This window comes from Cherax quadricarinatus, chromosome 40 (assembly GCF_038502225.1).
Source record: "Cherax quadricarinatus isolate ZL_2023a chromosome 40, ASM3850222v1, whole genome shotgun sequence".
Classification (NCBI taxonomy): Eukaryota; Metazoa; Arthropoda; class Malacostraca; order Decapoda; family Parastacidae; genus Cherax; species Cherax quadricarinatus.
In genome coordinates, this window is record NC_091331.1 from 9,010,370 (window position 1) to 9,030,372 (window position 20,003).

The 20,003-nt window shown below is 39.9% G+C and overlaps 1 protein-coding gene across 1 annotated transcript in view; it reads left to right on the forward strand.

Moving 5' to 3' along the window:
* LOC128687385 (proteoglycan 4) overlaps positions 1-20,003 on the forward strand; it is a 75,206-nt gene that overhangs the window by 42,501 nt on the left and 12,702 nt on the right. Inside the window, exon 3 of the mRNA XM_053774843.2 lies at positions 12,558-12,823. Within this exon, the coding sequence (XP_053630818.2) occupies positions 12,558-12,823 (266 nt within the window). The remainder of the gene's footprint in view (positions 1-12,557; positions 12,824-20,003) is intronic.

Below are 20,003 nucleotides of genomic sequence, written 5' to 3' on the forward strand. Positions count from 1 at the left end.
ATGTAGGTAACAGCTCTTTGCTTGTCAATAAAGTTAGGAATCCTTAACCTGTAAATAGCTTGTCAATAAAGCTAGGGATCCTTAACCTTGTCAAACCCTGTGTAAAAAAAAGTATAGCCAAAGCAGCCCCCCAAATTCCCTCAGGCCCCATCAAAGCCCCCTAATAAAAACTAATAATAACGCTGCTTCAAAACAAGTCTCCCAGCCCTCCCTCCCTTTCCATCTAGATAGCCACCCATAACCCCCTTGTAATTAATTACGTAAATGTAATAGACACCTGAGTATCACGTTGAGGAGTTCCACACCACAAGCGTCAGGAGTCGTAAAAAAAAATACTGGGAGAGAGTGTATTCTTGTTTAATACGAGGGTGATTCTACGGGATAAACCCCATCACTTTCACACCCACCATAAATGGAAGAGCTACAGTAGTGCTACAGAACCACCAGTTTGTCGAGACAGGTGAAGCTAGGCGGGTTGTTAAAAAATACGACGGCTTCTCAAGTCTTCGGTTCGCCCTGCCAAGAAAACCAAGATGGCCTGTTTCGTATAACATCTAAACAGGTTAGTGAGGTGCTTTTATACAGGAGGAGCTTCCTTGTTATATCAGCTGTTTCGTTAGACAGGGAGTTACATGGTGAATGCCAGCTTTACTGCATGGTGAGTGCCGTCACGTTTGTGTGTAACAAATGCCATGTTTAAGGCTGTATTATGTTCATCCTCTTGACTGAGAGTGATGCTAGGTAACTATTAATTCTTACTGGGTAAACGCGTTTTAGTTATTTATATATATAGGCCAACCATTGAATTCTTATGTAGTCCGCCCTTTAATATTTTGAAATAAATACATACAACAGAGAGCAGTATTGCGTGCCTTTGAGTGTGAAAATTACAGGAGCTTGTTTCGGAGGGGGTCTAGGAGAGCGGACCACACGTCCGTGAATAATTCCCCTAGTGAGACAGTTGAAGTTATGTCCCCTGTCTTGTCGCATTTGTTTCAACTGCTATGTTAATACTTGGTGAGTGGCTCTCTTGGTGTTGCTTCTTGCAAATATGAAGAGCTTGTCTGAGTCGTCGTTTTTGGAATCAGAAACTGTCTACAGATTCGGAAGAATTGTGGTGGAAATTTTAGTAAAGAATAAAAACAAAAATATTGCTAGTAGTCTTATATTCTTCGTCTAAAAATTCGGGGGCTTCAAACTCGATAATAGCTCAAAAGGAAGCCAGTCAAAACCCCTTGATTTATCTTTCCGTCATAATGCAAGAAGTGAAGTGTGTAAGATTGTTTTTATTAGTCCGTTTGCGGAAAATCTTAAATTTCCACCAGTGGAAGTAAGGCTTACCACGGTTGGGGCTTGAACCCGCGGTCAGAGAGCCGTAAAACTCCAGACCGCGGGTTTAAGCCCCACCCGTGGTATGGCTTGTTTGCACTCGTGTCACTTCGATTTCGTGAAACAGAGGTTAGTAAAAGAGCTGGACATAACCAAGAACACTTCCACTAGTGGGCTCCGCCCGTATGTGATGATGTTTTCAACTGCTGCACCTCTCATATGAGTCCAGTATTTAAGTGTCTGTACTCACAAGCGGAACGTCTCCCGAACACACACACACATACACATACACATACACACACACACACACACACACACACACACACACACACACACACACACACACACACACACACACACACGCACACACACACACACACACACACACACACACACACACACACACACACACACACACACACACACACACACACAACAGGGTGATGGTGGACACACTGGCTGAGGTGGCAAGAAGAGCTCACTCGAGCAGAGCAAAGTTACTGGTAATGGGCGATTTCAACCACAGGGAGATCGACTGGGAAAACCTGGAGCCACATGAGGGTCCCGAAACATGGAGAGCCAAGATGATGGATGTGGTACTTGAAAACCTCATGCATCAACATGTCAGGGACACAACCAGAGAGAGAGGGGAGGATGAGCCAGCAAGACTGGATCTTGTGTTTACCCTGAGCAGTTCAGACATTGAGGACATCACTTACGAGAGGCCCCTTGGAGCTAGCGATCATGTGGTTCTGAGTTTTGACTATATAGTAGAGTTACAAGTGGAGAAGGTAACAGGAACTGAAGGGGACAGGCCAAACTATAAAAGGGGGGACTACACAGGTATGAGAAACTTCCTGCAGGAGGTTCAGTGGGACAGAGAAATGGTAGGAAAATCAGTAAACGAGATGATGGAATATGTGGCAACAAAGTGCAAGGAGGCAGAGGAAAGTTTTGTTCCCAAGGGAAACAGAAATAATAGGAAGACCAAAATGAGTCCTTGGTTTACCCGAAGGTGTAGGGAGGCAAAAACTAAGTGCAACAGAGAATGGAAAAGGTACAGGAGGCATAGGACCCAGGAAAACAAGGAGATTAGTAGAAGAGCCAGAAACGAGTATGCACAGATAAGGAGGGAGGCCCAGCGACAGTATGAAAACGACATAGCATCGAAAGTCAAATCTGACCCGAAACTGCTGTATAGCCACATTAGGAGGAAGACAACAGTCAAGGACCAGGTGATAAGGCTGAGGAAAGAAGGTGGAGAACTCACAAGAAACGATCAAGAGGTATGTGAGGAGCTCAACACGAGATTTAAGGAAGTATTTACAGTAGAGACAGGAAGGACTCTGGGGGGACAGACCAGATGGGGGACACCAGCAAGGAATACACCAACAAGTGTTGGACGACATACATACAGATGAGGAGGAGGTGAAGAAACTGCTAAGGGACATCGATACCTCAAAGGCAATGGGACCAGACAACATCTCCCCGTGGGTCCTTAGAGAGGGAGCAGATATGTTGTGCGTGCCACTTACCACAATCTTCAACACATCCCTGGAAACTGGGCAACTACCTGAGGTATGGAAGACGGCAAATGTAGTTCCCATTTTTAAAAAAAGGAGACAGAAAAGAGGCACTAAACTATAGACCTGTGTCATTGACGTGTATAGTATGCAAAATTATGGAGAAGATTATCAGGAGGAGAGTGGTGGAGCACCTGGAACGGAACAGGAGTATAAATGCCAACCAGCACGGATTCACGGAAGGCGAATCCTGTGTCACAAACCTTCTGGAGTTTTATGATAAAATAAGAGAAGTAAGACAAGAGAGAGAGGGTTGGGTTGATTGCATCTTCTTGGACTGCAAGAAGGCCTTTGACACAGTTCCTCACAAGAGATTAGTGCAGAAGCTAGAGCATCAGGCGCATATAACAGGAAGGGCACTGCAATGGATCAGAGAATACCTGACAGGGAGGCAACAACGAGTCATGGTACGTAATGATGTATCACAGTGGGCACCTGTGACGAGCGGGGTCCCACAGGGGTCGGTCCTAGGACCAGTGCTATTTTTGGTATATGTGAACGACATGACGGAAGGGTTAGATTCAGAAGTGTCCCTGTTTGCAGATGATGTGAAGTTAATGAGGAGAATTAAATCTGATGAGGACCAGGCAGGACTTCAAAGAGACCTGGACAGACTGGACACCTGGTCCAGCAAATGGCTTCTCGAATTTAATCCTGCCAAATGCAAAGTCATGAAGATAGGGGAAGGGCACAGAAGACCACAGACAGAGTATAGGCTAGGTGGCCAAAGACTGCAAACCTCACTCAAGGAGAAAGATCTTGGGGTGAGTATAACACCGAGCATGTCTCCGGAAGCACACATCAATCAGATAACTGCTGCAGCATATGGGCGCCTGGCAAACCTGAGAACAGCATTCCGATACCTTAGTAAGGAATCATTCAAGACACTGTACACCGTGTATGTCAGGCCCATACTGGAGTATGCAGCACCTGTTTGGAACCCGCACTTGATAAAGCACGTCAAGAAACTAGAGAAAGTACAAAGGTTTGCGACAAGGTTAGTTCCAGAGCTAAGGGGAATGTCCTATGAAGAAAGATTAAGGGAAATCGGCCTGACGACACTGGAGGACAGGAGGGTCAGGGGAGACATGATAACGACATATAAAATACTGCGTGGAATAGACAAGGTGGACAAAGACAGGATGTTCCAGGGAGGGGACACAGAAACAAGAGGCTACGATTGGAAGTTGAAGACACAAATGAGTCAGAGAGATAGTAGGAAGTATTTCTTCAGTCATAGAGTTGTAAGGCAGTGGAATAGCCTAGAAAATGACGTAGTGGAGGCAGGAACCATACACAGTTTTAAGACGAGGTTTGATAAAGCTCATGGAGCGGGGAGAGAGAGGGCCTAGTAGCAACCGGTGAAGAGGCGGGGCCAGGAGCTAGGGCTCGACCCCTGCAACCACAAATAGGTGAGTACAAATAGGTGAGCACACACACACACACACACACACACACACACACACACACACACACACACACACACACACACACTCACACTCACACTCACACACAGAATGGTAACTAATACACACACACACACACACACACACACACACACACACACACACACACACACACACACACACACACACACACACACACACTCACACTCACACACAGAATGGTAACTAATACACACACACACACACACACACACACACACACACACACACACACACACACACACACACACACACACACACACACAATGGATCAGGGAATACTTGTCAGGAAGACAGCAGCGAGTCATGGTACGTGGCGAGGTGTCAGAGTGGACACCTGTGACCAGCGGGGTCCCGCAGGGGTCAGTCCTAGGACCAGTGCTGTTTCTGGTATTTGTGAACGACATGACGGAAGGAATAGACTCTGAGGTGTCCCTGTTTGCAGATGACGTGAAGTTGATGAGAAGAATACACTCGATCGAAGACCAGGCAGAACTACAAAGGGATCTGGACAGGCTGCAGACCTGGTCCAGCAATTGGCTCCTGGAGTTCAATCCCACCAAGTGCAAAGTCATGAAGATTGGGGAAGGGCAAAGGCCGCAGACGGAGTACAGTCTAGGGGGTCAGAGACTACAAACCTCACTCAAAGAAAAAGATCTTGGGGTGAGTATAACACCAGGCACATCTCCTGAAGCGCACATCAACCAAATAACTGCTGCAGCATATGGGCGCCTAGCAAACCTCAGAACAGCATTCCGACATCTTAATAAGGAATCGTTCAGGACCCTGTACACCGTATACGTTAGGCCCATATTGGAGTATGCGGCACCAGTTTGGAACCCACACCTAGCCAAGCACGTAAAGAAACTAGAGAAAGTGCAAAGGTTTGCAACAAGACTAGTCCCAGAGCTAAGAGGTATGTCCTACGAGGAGAGGTTAAGGGAAATCAACCTGACGACACTGGAGGACAGGAGAGATAGGGGGGACATGATAACGACATACAAAATACTGAGAGGAATTGACAAGGTGGACAAAGACAGGATGTTCCAGAGATTGGACACAGTAACAAGGGGACACAGTTGGAAGCTGAAGACACAGATGAATCACAGGGATGTTAGGAAGTATTTCTTCAGCCACAGAGTAGTCAGTAAGTGGAATAGTTTGGGAAGCGATGTAGTGGAGGCAGGATCCATACATAGCTTTAAGCAGAGGTATGATAAAGCTCACGGCTCAGGGAGAGTGACCTAGTAGCGATCAGTGAAGAGGCGGGGCCAGGAGCTCGGACTCGACCCCCGCAACCTCAACTAGGTGAGTACAACTAGGCGAGCACACACACACACACACACACACACACACACACACACACACACACACACACACACACACACACACACACACACACTCGCGCTCACACTCACACACAGAATGCTAGCTAATACATACACACATACATAGGCACGCACACACGTATGCCTACATACATTAATGTATATGTAACACGATACACGTGCACATGTATTCCAGTTGTTACTGGTGGGATTGTATGCACATTCCTCAGTATGAAAAGTCGGGAAATACATTATCTGGTTGGCACAACATCACGGTTAATTGGCAACACTGATCTTATTTACAAACACGATACACACACACACACACACACACACACACACACACACACACACACACACACACACACACACACACACACACACACACACCCAGTTGGGGAAAACTTGCTTATTAACAGAAGAAAAATTAAGTGGGGCAACAGGGTAAAATGGGTAGAGAAAGAAGAATTTTTCGGTTTAATATTAGCTAGCCTTTGAGGGTAATTATCCAGCCTCTATACCGCAAGACGGGCAACAAATAGCAACCACACAGGCTGTACCTTTCTCAAGAACACCACGTCACCTGCGATCATTCATTCATTGAATGACTCGAATCTGGAACGTGTTCGCAGAGCACACAAAAACCTAATAAGTCACTTAACCAAAGGAAATCTCTGGCTCACAGCTAGCTCCAATTTCATCCTGTTCCTTATTGGTATATTTCAAAACAATACAAGTTTAAAGCAAGATAAAGCAAGAGAAGGCTTTTAAATAACCTGAGGTAGTAAACAGTTCGTAGCTTCTAAGGAAATCTTAGCCAAATCATATATAAAAAAGCATTAAAGACAACGGAGAGAGAGAGAGAGAGAGAGAGAGAGAGAGAGAGAGAGAGAGAGAGAGAGAGAGAGAGAGAGAGAGAGAGAGAGAGAGAGCTTTAGCACGCACACCACCAGGCTGTGCCAGTCATGAGATCAGATGACAGTCCTTGTGACCAGAGTCGAGTCGAGCGCCTCTATGCATACTCTTACCTCGACCCTCACTCTCCTAGCTACCCGCAGCTAAAGCTACCCGCGGTATACCTGGAGAGGGCTTCGGGGATCAACGCCCCCGCGGCCGGGTCTGTGACCAGGCCTCATGGTGGATCAGGGCCTGATCAACCAGCCTGTTACTCTTGGCCGCACGCAACCCGACATACGAACCACAGCCCGGCTGGTCAGGTACTGACTTTAGGTACCCGTGTTTTCACCGGTTATTACCATCATGGAGGAGAGTTACGATAATTTTGAGTTACGATAATTTTGAGTTACGATAATTTTGAGTAACGATTTACCCTCATACAGGATTTTAGTTCTGAGTTAGGATGAAAAATTTAAGATATGGTATGCATGGTATGCACATACGATGATCGGCACGCATGTGTAGGCCTGTCAACCAACAAGGTGGTAACTTGCCTCTTGCGCAGCGACTGAGCGAGAAAAAAGTGGGGGTGGCTTAGCAGCCAATCAGCAATGGAACTGAATGTCTCTAAGGCAACATCTCGGCCAGTACCAGAATTTGTACTACAGTTTAGTGTTTCCTCTTCAGTTTGAAGCTACCTTGTGCATTACCCGCACCGGCTCTGGATTATTTACCAATCTTAACTGCATGTGTGATTGAATTACTACACCATCTTTTGTCTTATCAAGTCATCATGGCTCCTAAAGCGCACAGTAAACGGGCAATTTCTCTAAAGATGTAAAAATTACGAAAAAAAAAACATGATGGAGTAGTTAGAATTAGAGCAATGGTACACTAATATTAGAGCAGCTACCCGCGGTAACAGCTACTCGCACTTCACCTTACCTGTAATACTCAATCTCGTGCAACCCGCAGTATTAAATTTCGCCATACTAGCTGTCCGCAACGCAAGCTACTTGCTGTTTGTAATAATATACGCTACCGCTTTGTCTAGTGTTCACAATGTGCGCTAACTCCTTAAATCTACTATATAATATTCAGTAAGTTTTAACCTCCTAACTAGTTAAAGATAGGCCTTAATTCTGGTAAATAGCGGAGGATTCGGCCTTGTATCTGCTAAATAGCGAAGGATAGGCCTTGAACCTGCTAAACAGCACAGGATAGGGCTTAAGCATGCTAAATAGCAGAGGACAGGCCTTGAATCTGCTAAATAGCGGAGGATAGGCCTTAAACCTACTAAGTAGGAGTTTAGAAGCATTCTAAAATATTTATGAAAGTCCATTTCTCGTGAGGACGGGATAGGCCATCCTGAGTAACATCAACTCCAAGTCTGTCGGGACGAAACCTTTGAATCTCCCGTAGCTGCTAAACCTTTAAAAGAACACTGGACAATATCCTCATCGCCCTACCAGTCTCCCGCTTCGATCCGACAGATTTAAACTATGTACTCATCTATATGTATTCGCCTATATGTGGTTGCAGAGGTCGTTTCTCGGCTTCTGGCCCAGTCTCTTTGCTGGTCGCTAATAGATTCACTTTCTCCTGACTTCGAGAGTTATGTCGTACCTCTTCTTAAAGCTTTGTACGGATCCTGCTCGTACCATTTCACTCTCCGGGTCATTCAGGTTCCTAGCTGCTTTAAGACTGAAGAAATACTACCTAACATCCCTGTGACTTCTTTGTGTTTTCAACCTCCAGCTGTTCCCTCGTGTTCCTTTTTTCTTGTCTATGTCCCCGTCCACCCTATCAGTTTTTCTCAGTATTTTGTACGTTATCATATAACCCCTAGTCCTTATTTCCTCCAGTGTCATCAGGTTCAGTTCCCATCCTACTTGATGCAATATGACAGGGACCAACATAGTTTTTGATCCCACTGTGTAACTCTCATAGTGAATAGAGTAGTAGCACACTACTGATGTATCCAATTTTATTAAAGAAAGAAAATTACTCTGCTTCCGTCCTATCCTATCCTCACTCTCCATCCCTTTCTCTCTCCTTTCTCCTCTCTCTTCGTCCCTCTCTCTTCTCTCTCGCTCTCCCTCCGTACCTCTCTCTCCTCTCTCACTCACTCAGACTAAACAATATGACAACAGCATATACTTATTTAATTTTTTCCATTCATTCATTGTGTCACAGTTTGTTTCTTTCTCGTATGTCAGTCGTTTCCTTAACGTGTGTATTATACTAACTTCCGGGTTGCATTCTCTACTCTCCAGGGTATAAATTACTGCCAGTGTTGCCTAACACTAGTTCCGGGTTGGATGGAGGCGAATATCATGCAGTATATATATATATATATTTATATTTTATATATATATATATATATATATATATATATATATATATATATATATATATATATATATATATATATATATATATATATATATATATATATTAACGAATATAACAAAATATGATGGTATATTTTAATATGCGACTGCTGATGCCTGAAGATCTTATGTGCATTGTTATAATCAGAGTGAAGCCCTAAACTCGTAGGGGTCATACAAGGCCTGGAGAACAAGAAGCAAAGTTCGATCGAAGGGGAGAGTAGCTCCAATTGCTTGGATTATGAGCCCTTTACTGGTGTCAAGGCATCTCCCTGGAAAATATCTTATGTATGTAAATGTATTTCATATTGTATACTTGAGATAAATTGTGCCACGTGGGGCAGAGAGAGAGAGAGAGAGAGAGAGAGAGAGAGAGAGAGAGAGAGAGAGAGAGAGAGAGAGAGAGAGAGAGAGAGAGGAGAGAGAGAGAGAGGAGAGAGAGAGAGAGGAGAGAGAGAGAGAGGAGAGAGAGAGAGAGAGGAGAGAGAGAGAGAGAGAGAGAGAGAGAGAGAGAGAGAGAGAGAGAGAGAGAGAGAGAGAGAGAGAGAGAGAGAGAGATCAAGACGTCAACCATTATAAATTTATACAGGAACAACCATGAGCATGAGCTGCTCCCTGGATGGAGTGTGTCTGCAGCATTAAGTGAACCATTCATAACCGATCTGATATTCCACGCATGAGAAAAATGTATCCGAGGTGATGTGGAAACCGAAAAATAAAATACAGAATTTAGCATCAGACAAGATTTAAAAATCAAGTATAATTCCATCTGGATCAAAAAAAAAAAAATGATTTGGAACCACAAGTAATATAGCTCAATTAAGTAATATATTTATTTTGTTTAGTAGAATGGGTAACGCAGTCGGGGCGGCGACGTCATCCGAAATCCGGATTCTCCCTAACTAGATACAAGAACGATAAATAGCTTAGCGCCCATTAAATGAGTGGTTTCTAAGCTGTCAGGATCACACTCATGGCGCCGTTGCTGATGTCTGAGTCATGTAAATATCCTCTTCAATCTCTAGGCACAGAGAAGACCCATGGGAATAATTGAGACCCAGGTACACCTCACGTCTCCATGGATGCTCGGTGAATGCTAATGTACACTCAGCTGTCTTCTTCGGGAGCTGAGGAATATTACTTGCGGGCACGAAGGACGTACATCTTCATTTTTAGAAACATAGTATAGTATTTTACCTGTGTGTGTGTGTATGTGTGTGTGTGTGTGTGTCTGTGTGCCTGTGTGCCTGTGTGTGTGTCTGTGCGTGTGCACGCGAGTGTGCGTGTAAACTAACAAAGATGCTTAATCTGTTAACGGTTCGTGGGACTATCTTCCCCAGGGTCTTAACTCACACCAGGCCTCCTACGCTAGAATGTAATTATCACAGTATTGAGAACTATTAAGCAGCACACTGTAAAGTAAGAGTATGGATATACCAAATGTAAGTAGAAGTTTGTATGATTTACCTGTCGTGTTCCAGCCTCAACGACCATAATACTACTACGATTGATGGGCTGGCACGAGCTGTGAAAGATTCAATGTATAAACGATTCTTGACATATATCCCCTATTACAGTTTCCTGTTATTAATTTTAATGACATTTATGCCATAACTGACAGTATAATAAGCACCTGGCGGAATTAATAGATGATAATTTTATTCTATAAGATACTGCTTGTCACAGTTCTTATAGATTGTTCTGTATAAACAATATTATGATACATATTGTTGTTTTAACTTTGTAAATGATCACACATTTCCAAGGTCAAGAGGAAGCTGGTTCTAAACATAACAGCGGTTTAAACAAGAGAGTGGTACAAGTTTACACTGATGGTCCTGTTTTGTTACGAATGCTATTGATGTGTCAAGTGCCAGCCAATGTTCCGTGTGACGCTGCTCAAAATGAAGATAATATGAATTCCTTTCTGTACCCACTGATTCAATTGAGCAAAACTGGATGCGTTAGTAGTGTGCTGTTACCCTATTGTATATGACAGTTGCAGAGTGGAAACAAAAGATAACTACTCTTTCCGGGTCATATTTTATCATGCAGGATTTTACGTGAGTAGTATTGAAATCTGCCAGCCTGAGCTGGGAGACCTCAGTGAGGCGATGAGCTGGAGTAAGTTACTCAACTGAGTAAACTCTTGAGTCTAAGGAGATTGTTCTCCATTTCTCACTTAGTTTCTCAGCTCATTCCCACTCAGTTTGAGCTCCCAACCTATTTGAATGAGATTTATATATTTAATATTCACGAGGCCATATAAGCCAAAGAAGTTAAATTGCTTTTACATATTGACATCGTAGTTAATGTTTTATTATTTTCTTTCATTATAAGCCAATTGAATTGCGGTGATGGCCTTCATTTATATGATTAATCAGAGTGAATTTTTGGTCGCATGACCAAGGCCTTCTGCTAGCTTTTCTGTCCAACCCATAACGTCAGTGCGACCTCAAGGATACACTAAAGTCTTAATACTGCACCGAGGAATATTCTGGTGTTTCTTAAGCTCGAAAGTTCTTCTTTATCAAGAAGTGAGGTGCTCACTTATTGAATGCTCATTTATATTTTACATATACAAAAGGTTCTGAACCCGTATGAGTCATTCAGAGCGAGGTTCACACCTCCGTTCGCATGCTAAGATTTACACTGTCTTCATTCAGTGTTTGCATGTAAATTCGTGGTACATGCATGAAGAACAAGCCTTCATCTGGCGAGCACTTGCGAGTAATACATAGTATACGTTCAACATTAATCAATATTGTTCTTCCAGGAGTATTTACAGGTAATGGATGTAATCCTCTGACTTGAAAAACTTTACTTATGGAAACGTTGTTCCAACATTGATTTTTTCTGCATACAGAACAAGAACAGAACATACACAACGGCTGTCGTCATCACTCTCAGCATTCATCAGAATGGGTGAGAATCGAACCCATTGCAAATGAGTCTTAAAACTCACAGGCCAGTGAGTTAACCACTCGGCCTGTGAGTTTCAAGACTCACTTGCGATGAGTTCAAACCCCACCCTTTCTGTGATCTGATTAGAAGGCATTTTATACATTATGCTTAAATAACCCATCGGATTTGGTGCTGGTACAGGACACGGGCCTCTTGATTGCTGGCTCTGGCTGGCTTCTGTTCTTAGTGCTGGAGGAATTTTTTTATGAAAAACACTATTATCAGTGTTAATAACTTATGATTATCCTATTATCAAGGTCAGTAATCCTCTACCTTAGTGTCAATGCTAATAAATCTGTCATTATTAAATTGCCGGTGTTATAAAGCTTCTATTTTTTCTATTGTGTGTATAAGTCTCCACTTGCTCAATTATCAGTGTTAAAATGGTATACGAGTATAATTATCCTATCATCAGTGATAATAAGCTTCTTATTACTCTAGTACCAATGTTAAGCATGTGTACAATTGAAAGGGATCCCAGAAGGGAGTCGAAATATACTGATCAATCATCCTCCTGTGTTTCTCTCTCCATGTGGGTTATTATTGAGCATTGACAAGTGTTTATTACACTTTAGTTATTCGTGTATATAATTATATGAGCATTTATCCTTTTTCCAGTTACTGGACAGAGCAAGACCATGGACGAGGACGAAGAACAGTTCACAAAAGACATAGTCGACTCCTCATCGCTACCTTACCCGGCTGTGTTAGACGTGTCCAGCCTCCACACAGACGTGAAGGTCAAGGTCACTATGTTCTCCAGCACTACTGAGCTCAACACTGAGCCTAACAACACCGGTGCTGAACCACAGGAGGACACCTATAGAACGTATTGGACACGATTCTGGATCTTAGCCGTGTTTTCTTTCGTCGCTCTTTTACAGGTAAATATAGCTATAGTAAGGATAATTGTCCCGCTGTCTCAACAGCAACAGTTAAGTTGCTCAATCTGGAATATAAGTTGAAATTACACTATAAAGAAATATTAATTCATACCGTATTTAAAGTCGATACTACGGTGTATGTCGACTTAGTACAACTATCATTCTCCCCACAAAAAAAAATATTTTGATGTAATCTAAACTTTCATTTAAAAATAAATTTTAAGACAGGAGACACAATAGAACCGAAACAACATGGAACCTGAGGACAATACAATCATATTTGACATGCATACCAATGATTAATTGATAAGTAATGACTTTTAAATAGGAATAAATTGACCCACCTGTAGCAAAAATAGGCTGTGTTCAGTGTTTATTACAGTCTAAATGAACTAATAGAAATGGACTGATTAGCTATATTTGCTATTTCAGCTAATTAAAATATGTGTGTGATGAATAATCACAGACAGGACTTTTTCATTACAAAAATAAAATTTATATAACATGTGGAAAATTGCATTTATCTGAATGTAACTAATTATGTACATAACAGTAAATGATAACAAATTATTATTTATCAATGTTACATAGACAAGTAGGAATTTGGGACACCTAGGTCGAAAAAAAATGTCCCCCTTCGATACCTACCACTGTCATAACCACAAGTTGCTCTGGACATATTAATTAAATGAAATATACGTACACCAGGAGTACTGGTAAATATATAAATTTGTGGACTGTATATTAAAAATAATAAATGGTTATATATATACACAATTACATAACAGAAGGAAAATATATCTTAATATCACTCACCAATTTGACTGGAGATTAATGTGTATCATACTCAGAAAACCTCACTCTAACTAAATCTATGAAAATAATGTTGGCCAGAATTACACACAAATCTAGAGAGCTTATCTGAGGTTCCTGGAGCTGTCTTGTCCAGTCGTCTGATATCTCAAGTTATGCAGGAATGCACATCCACCAATTTCGCCTATTTGAGAGGTGTCAACACAATTTTAACCTCTAGAGCATGAAAAATTCTTCCCATTACACCAACGTTTGTACAAAATTCAAAACCAAGATGGCGAATCTCGTCTGCCCAGACGCAGGCTTTCCGTTTTCTATGATATAAATATTATTAAATACAGTATGGCCATCTATTTACATATAAATACTGAATTTCTGGAAAATATATACAGTATTTTCCACACAGCGACCAGCCGGAGTTCGTTGCTAAACGACTCAAATTGCTCATTTGACAATGGTGGAGGACCTAGGTACATATAGGATCTGGCATCCACACAGCGACATATTACACAAGATTTAATCACCCTTTTTACACTTTGCCGTCCTTGTGGAATCCAGAAAGTTTCCCTAATACAATTTAAGGTATCTTGTGCCCCACCATGCATTACATTTTTATGGGCATTTAGAACAATCAAATTTGTTAGATGATGAGTTTTGGGCAGTAAGATAGGGTGTTTAGCATAATCACCCAATTCAGCATTTCGTAACCTACCTCTGCACCTAATTACACTGTTCTCTAAATACAGCCCCAATTTTTCTATTATGGAGCCTTTCACAATTTTTCTTTCCATCATCAGTTTAATCTCATTTCCATAGATTTCTTCCTGTACCCTCGTTATCCAAAATTCAAGAGGATGTGAAAACTTATATGAAATATTCATCTTGTTTAGAAATTTAAACACCAACTTAGTTACATTGATTAGTTAGGGGTAAAGAAGAATACCTATTTATATCAATGGCTAAGGAAGGACAAACTATTGGAGCGGTGGTCACAGTAATTTCTACAGGAGATGTACGCCTTTTGTACAGGCCAATTAGCTTTATTTACCAACCAACTCGGTCCTTTAAACCATGATACAGCATTTACAAATTTAGCGTAAGATAAACCTCGAGACAAGAAATCAGCTGGATTCTCCTCACCAGGTATATGATTAAATGTTAACATATGCTGACCCAAACTATTATACTTCTCTTGCATCTGATTAATTTCAGCTGCTCTGTTTTGTACGTACACAATTTTACTGTTTCCATTACGAATCTATTGTAAGGATACCTCATTATCAGACCAAATTACAGTGTCGCTAATATTTATCTCCTGCAACTTATTTCTTATATAATTAGCTAATTTGACACCTACATAAATGGCTGTTAATTCCAACTGAGGTAAGGTATGTGATTTAATTGGAGACACTTTAGCCTTAGACATAACAAGAGAAATAACACTATTACATTGAAGATAAGCAACTGCTCCATATGCCAATTTTGAAGCATTACAAAAAATGTGGAGTACATTTTTCCCATTTGGATTGGCCACATGGCATGGGAACTCCAACATTGGAATTTTTTCATAATCACCAATTAATTCATCCCACCTGTTAATGAATTCCTCAGGTAGAATTTCATCTCAAGCACATTTAAGTTTCCATGCTTCCTGAATTAATAATTTTCCTCTTATAGTAAGGGGTGACACTAAACCTAGTGGATCAAAACATTTGGAAACTTCAGCAAGAAAAACTCTCTTAGTTTATTTATTGGGCACACTGTAATTATTAGGTTTTAACATTAACAAATCTCTCTCAGTATCCCAATTTAAACCCAATACATTACTACATTTTGGCACTTTATCTCCAGGGTAATCTTTACTTATTTTGTCCTTCAATTTGGACGAATTACTATTACATTCTCTCAGAGGCATATTTGTACTTTGCATTATTTTATTAACCTCTCCATAAGTCATTAACAGTTCCTCTTCAGTTGACGTCACACCCAGGAAATTGTCCACATAAAATTGTTTGCTCATTACTTTACTCAATGGACTTATCGTACATTTAAGGTGTGCATTTATCGTCGCTTGAAGTAGGAACGGACTGGATGTAGCACCAAATAATACGCTCCTAAAGCGAAAGGTTTTCAGAGGGCTAAGTGGGTCAATAGGATTCTCAGGCCATAAGAAGCAGGAACAATCCCGGTCAGCCTCTTGTAAACCCACTCTTAGGAAAGCTTTACTTATGTCATCCATAAAGGCATGATTTTTCATCCTGAAATTTAATAAGATATCTCCTAATTTTTCCGTCAACGACGGACCTGTCATCAAACAGTCATTTAAACTAGGTACATTTTTGTTACTCCTGGCACTACAATTAAACACAATCCTCAGAGGAGTGGTCTTAGAATCCTTCTTCACTCCGTGATGTGGCAAATAGTGACCATAAATTTTGGCTTGCTCAGGAGGTACCTCTTCTATAAATTTATTAATTAACTGCTCAGCAATTATATCATCATAGGCAGTTAACAATTCTGGTGTCTTACTCAGTTCGCGGAGCTGAGCTTTTAACTGCCCATATGCCATTCTGTAATTAGTGGGCAATTCTGGATGGTTCAGTCTCCACGGAAGTCGTACCCAGTATTGTCCAGATTCAAATTTTACATCTTTCAGGTACTGCTCCTGAGTAAAAGAATCGTCTGGACTTTCTTCATTTACATTTATTCCAATGCTGTCTAATTCCCACAATTTATGCACTGGCTCAACACCATCCTCTATGGAAGAATTATACTGGGGTAGAACTTCATGAGTAAGACACACAGTTATGGTATTTGTAGTTTCCTCTAGTCATGAGTTATTATTACGAGGAATCCTACCATACATTACATGGCCTCCAGCAGTCTTCAAAAGGGTGACACCACATTTCTTTGCCATACCCTTTACAAAGGAGGCATAATAGCCACTACCTATCAAAATATTTATTGGGCCTACAGAATCATCACTTACACCAGAAGGTGCTAAATTTACATTATGTGAGAGTCTTTCTGTAGCTTTACTAAGCCCTACTGTAGATATTTACTCTGGAAGTCTATCTACAATTACTGCATTAACACGTTTTTTTCTCATTGCCCAACCTGACAGTTACATAAACAGTGTCATACAATTGAGACCTTTTATCCGAGAGAAAACCAGATAATTTTAAAGTTGTGGGATCTCCCATCTGTACTTTCATACCATCAAGACATTTACGTTTTATGAAAGTACGCTGGGATCCCTGGTCCAATAATGCATTTACATTTTTTGATTTATGCCTTTTATCATCAATTTTTACCTGTAACACAGGTAAGGCTACTTCACCAAAACCATAATTATTAGCATTAGCAGCAATTTTTACATTAGCCACTGTTGTCTCAGGATTGTCAACATTATCATTATTATCAACATTATCATATAGACCTTTACACATGACTATATAGTGTCTTCCTTTGTGACATTGATAACAGAAGTTTAATTTGGCATGACAGTCCTTTACATTGTGATTACCCAAACACCTGATACATCTGTCAAGTTCCTCCAATCTTTCAACTTTATCATTCCATGAATTGTATGCATTGCAATTCTTAGAAAAATGAGTACCCTTGCAGAAGAGACAATCTCTCTTTTCTTTGACTGGTTTCTTATTAACTGGGCTACTCTTAGAAGGGTACTTATTCTTCTTACCTTGTGGAGAATCATTATTTCTGATCCCTGCTACTTGATATACACCTATGCAACTCTTTTTAAGAAATGAAATTTGATTATTACTATTAGGATAATTTTTCCCTTTGTGAAACTTGACAGATACCTCAGAGTTATTATGTGTTGCATCTTTAAAATGAGTTGGTTGGCTGGTCTGCAACTGCACAATTAATTCTTGTAGACCTAATCTTATTTCCTCCAGACCAAAATAACCTTTGTGATATTTATTCAAGAGCCATTCAAGTGTTTTACAACTTAATTTATTCTGTACCATGGCACTCAATAACCAGTCTGATTCCTTCAGATTATATTTATTACTTAAAGTTTTGAGAGTGCTCTCTAGTTTAACTCTAAACTGCTGTAAATCTTTGTAAGTGTGATCTGGAGATTTTAAATTAACAATGATATTCACTAGATCCAACCTACTTTGTTCTATATTATCATAAGTGACTTTCAACAAGTCAACTGCTTCCTTGTAAGAGTCATCTACATTGGGAAAGGCTTGTATGAGTATGTGAGCATCTCCTCTTACCTGTCCTTTGAGGTAAAATAATTTAGTGACACAGGCTAGATCACTCCTATCATGCACAGCTGCTTTAAAAATTGACCAAAATTCCTCCCAATTTTCTCCAGGATTAAACACAGGCAAACACAATTCTGGGAGTTTTGGCAAAGACATATTATTTGTTGGAGCAGACTGACCAGCTGCCTGGTTTACACATTTTAATTTATTCAAGGCCTAACTTTTACAAGAAAGAATCTTTTCCTCTAATTCATAATACTGATTAATCATGAGATCTATTTCAGTCTCATTTACACAGTTTACTAATAAATCTCCTTCATATTTGTTGTAAAATAATTTGTATGAATCATATCTATTCCCTAAAGCATCTAAATACAATTTTAAATTATCAGTATTCACAGTTTCTTGATTCATTAATTCCAAGCACTTATTATATGCCTTGGTTACATGAACTTTCCTAGCCTATAGTTATACTTTCTTTACTCTATATTCCATATGTTTGTCTTCTACATTAATTTCCTCATTTTCAGCCATGATGCAATGTATTAAATTCAACCCAATCAATAACACTGACACAACCTACCTTTGAATAAATCCCAGCTACTTGAGCTCAGCAATTACATGTAAAAGATTGTAATATAAATTTTAAATGTGCATTAATACAAACTTGGCTCATCAAAATTAATATTATACAAATTAATAAATCCTTGCCAGAATTTGGCATAGCAAAATTAATATTATACACAATATAATCTATAGACACACTTTTCTTATCAATTACACATACACTGATATAAATCTTGGCCAAAATTTGCTTATCAAATTAATATACAAATATAAATCCTTGCCAGAATTTGGCATAGCAAAATTAATATTATACACAATATAATCTTTATCCACACTTGTCTTATCAATTACACATACACTGATATAAATCTTGGCCAGAATTGTCTTATCAAATTAGTATTATACAAATTAATATAAACTTAGCCAGACTTGAGCTTAGCTTATCAAAATTAATATTATAATTATTATAATCCACTACACATTAAGTAAATTTGTGAATTTAACATCCACCTCCTTCTGTCATTTCACATATAATTATTAAGTAATTAACTAATTAATGACTTCACTAATCACATCCGGTTCGAAGGACCAATGGGCTAATTAAATGTGGAAAATTGCATTTATCTGAATGTAATTATGTACATAACAGTAAATGATAACAAAGATAATTATTATTTATCAATGTTACATAGACAAGTAGGAATTTGGGACACCTAGGTCGAAAAAAAATGTCCCCCTTCGATACCTACCACTGTCATAACCACAAGTTGCTCTGGACCTATTAATTAAATGAAATATACATACACCAGGAATACTGGTAAATATATAAATTTGTGGACTGTATATTAAAAATAATAAATGGTTATATATCTACACAATTACATAACAGAAGGAAAATATATCTTAATATCACTCACCAATTTGACTGGAGATTAATGTGTATCATACTCAGAAAACCTCACTCTAACTAAATCTATGAAAATAATGTTGGCCAGAATTACACACAAATCTAGAGAGCTTATCTGAGGTTCCTGGAGCTGTCTTGTCCAGTCGTCTTATATCTCAAGTTATGCAGGAATGCACATCCAACAATTTCGCCTCCTATCTGAGAGGTGTCAACACAATTTAACCTCAAGAGCACGAAAAATTCTTCCCATTACACCAACGTTTGTACAAAATTCAAAACCAAGATGGCGAGTCTCCTCTGCCCAGACGCAGGCTTTCCGTTTTCTATGACATAAATATTATTAAATACAGTATGGCCATCTATTTACATATAAATACTGAATTTCTGGAAAATATATACAGTATTTCCCACATAACATATAAGAGAAACAGACTTTGTGCATTTTTAGTTCATACATGATTAAACGTACGGACTCAGATGATTAACATAATTATATTGTTCCTCAAGAAACAGTTTTAACTAAGCTCGAATTAATTGCATAATTATACTGATATAGAAATGCATCAGTATAAATTCCGATAATATTCGAAAATTAAAAAAAGTTAGCATATAATAGTCTAATTTGTTGACATATCTGTGTTGTATTTAA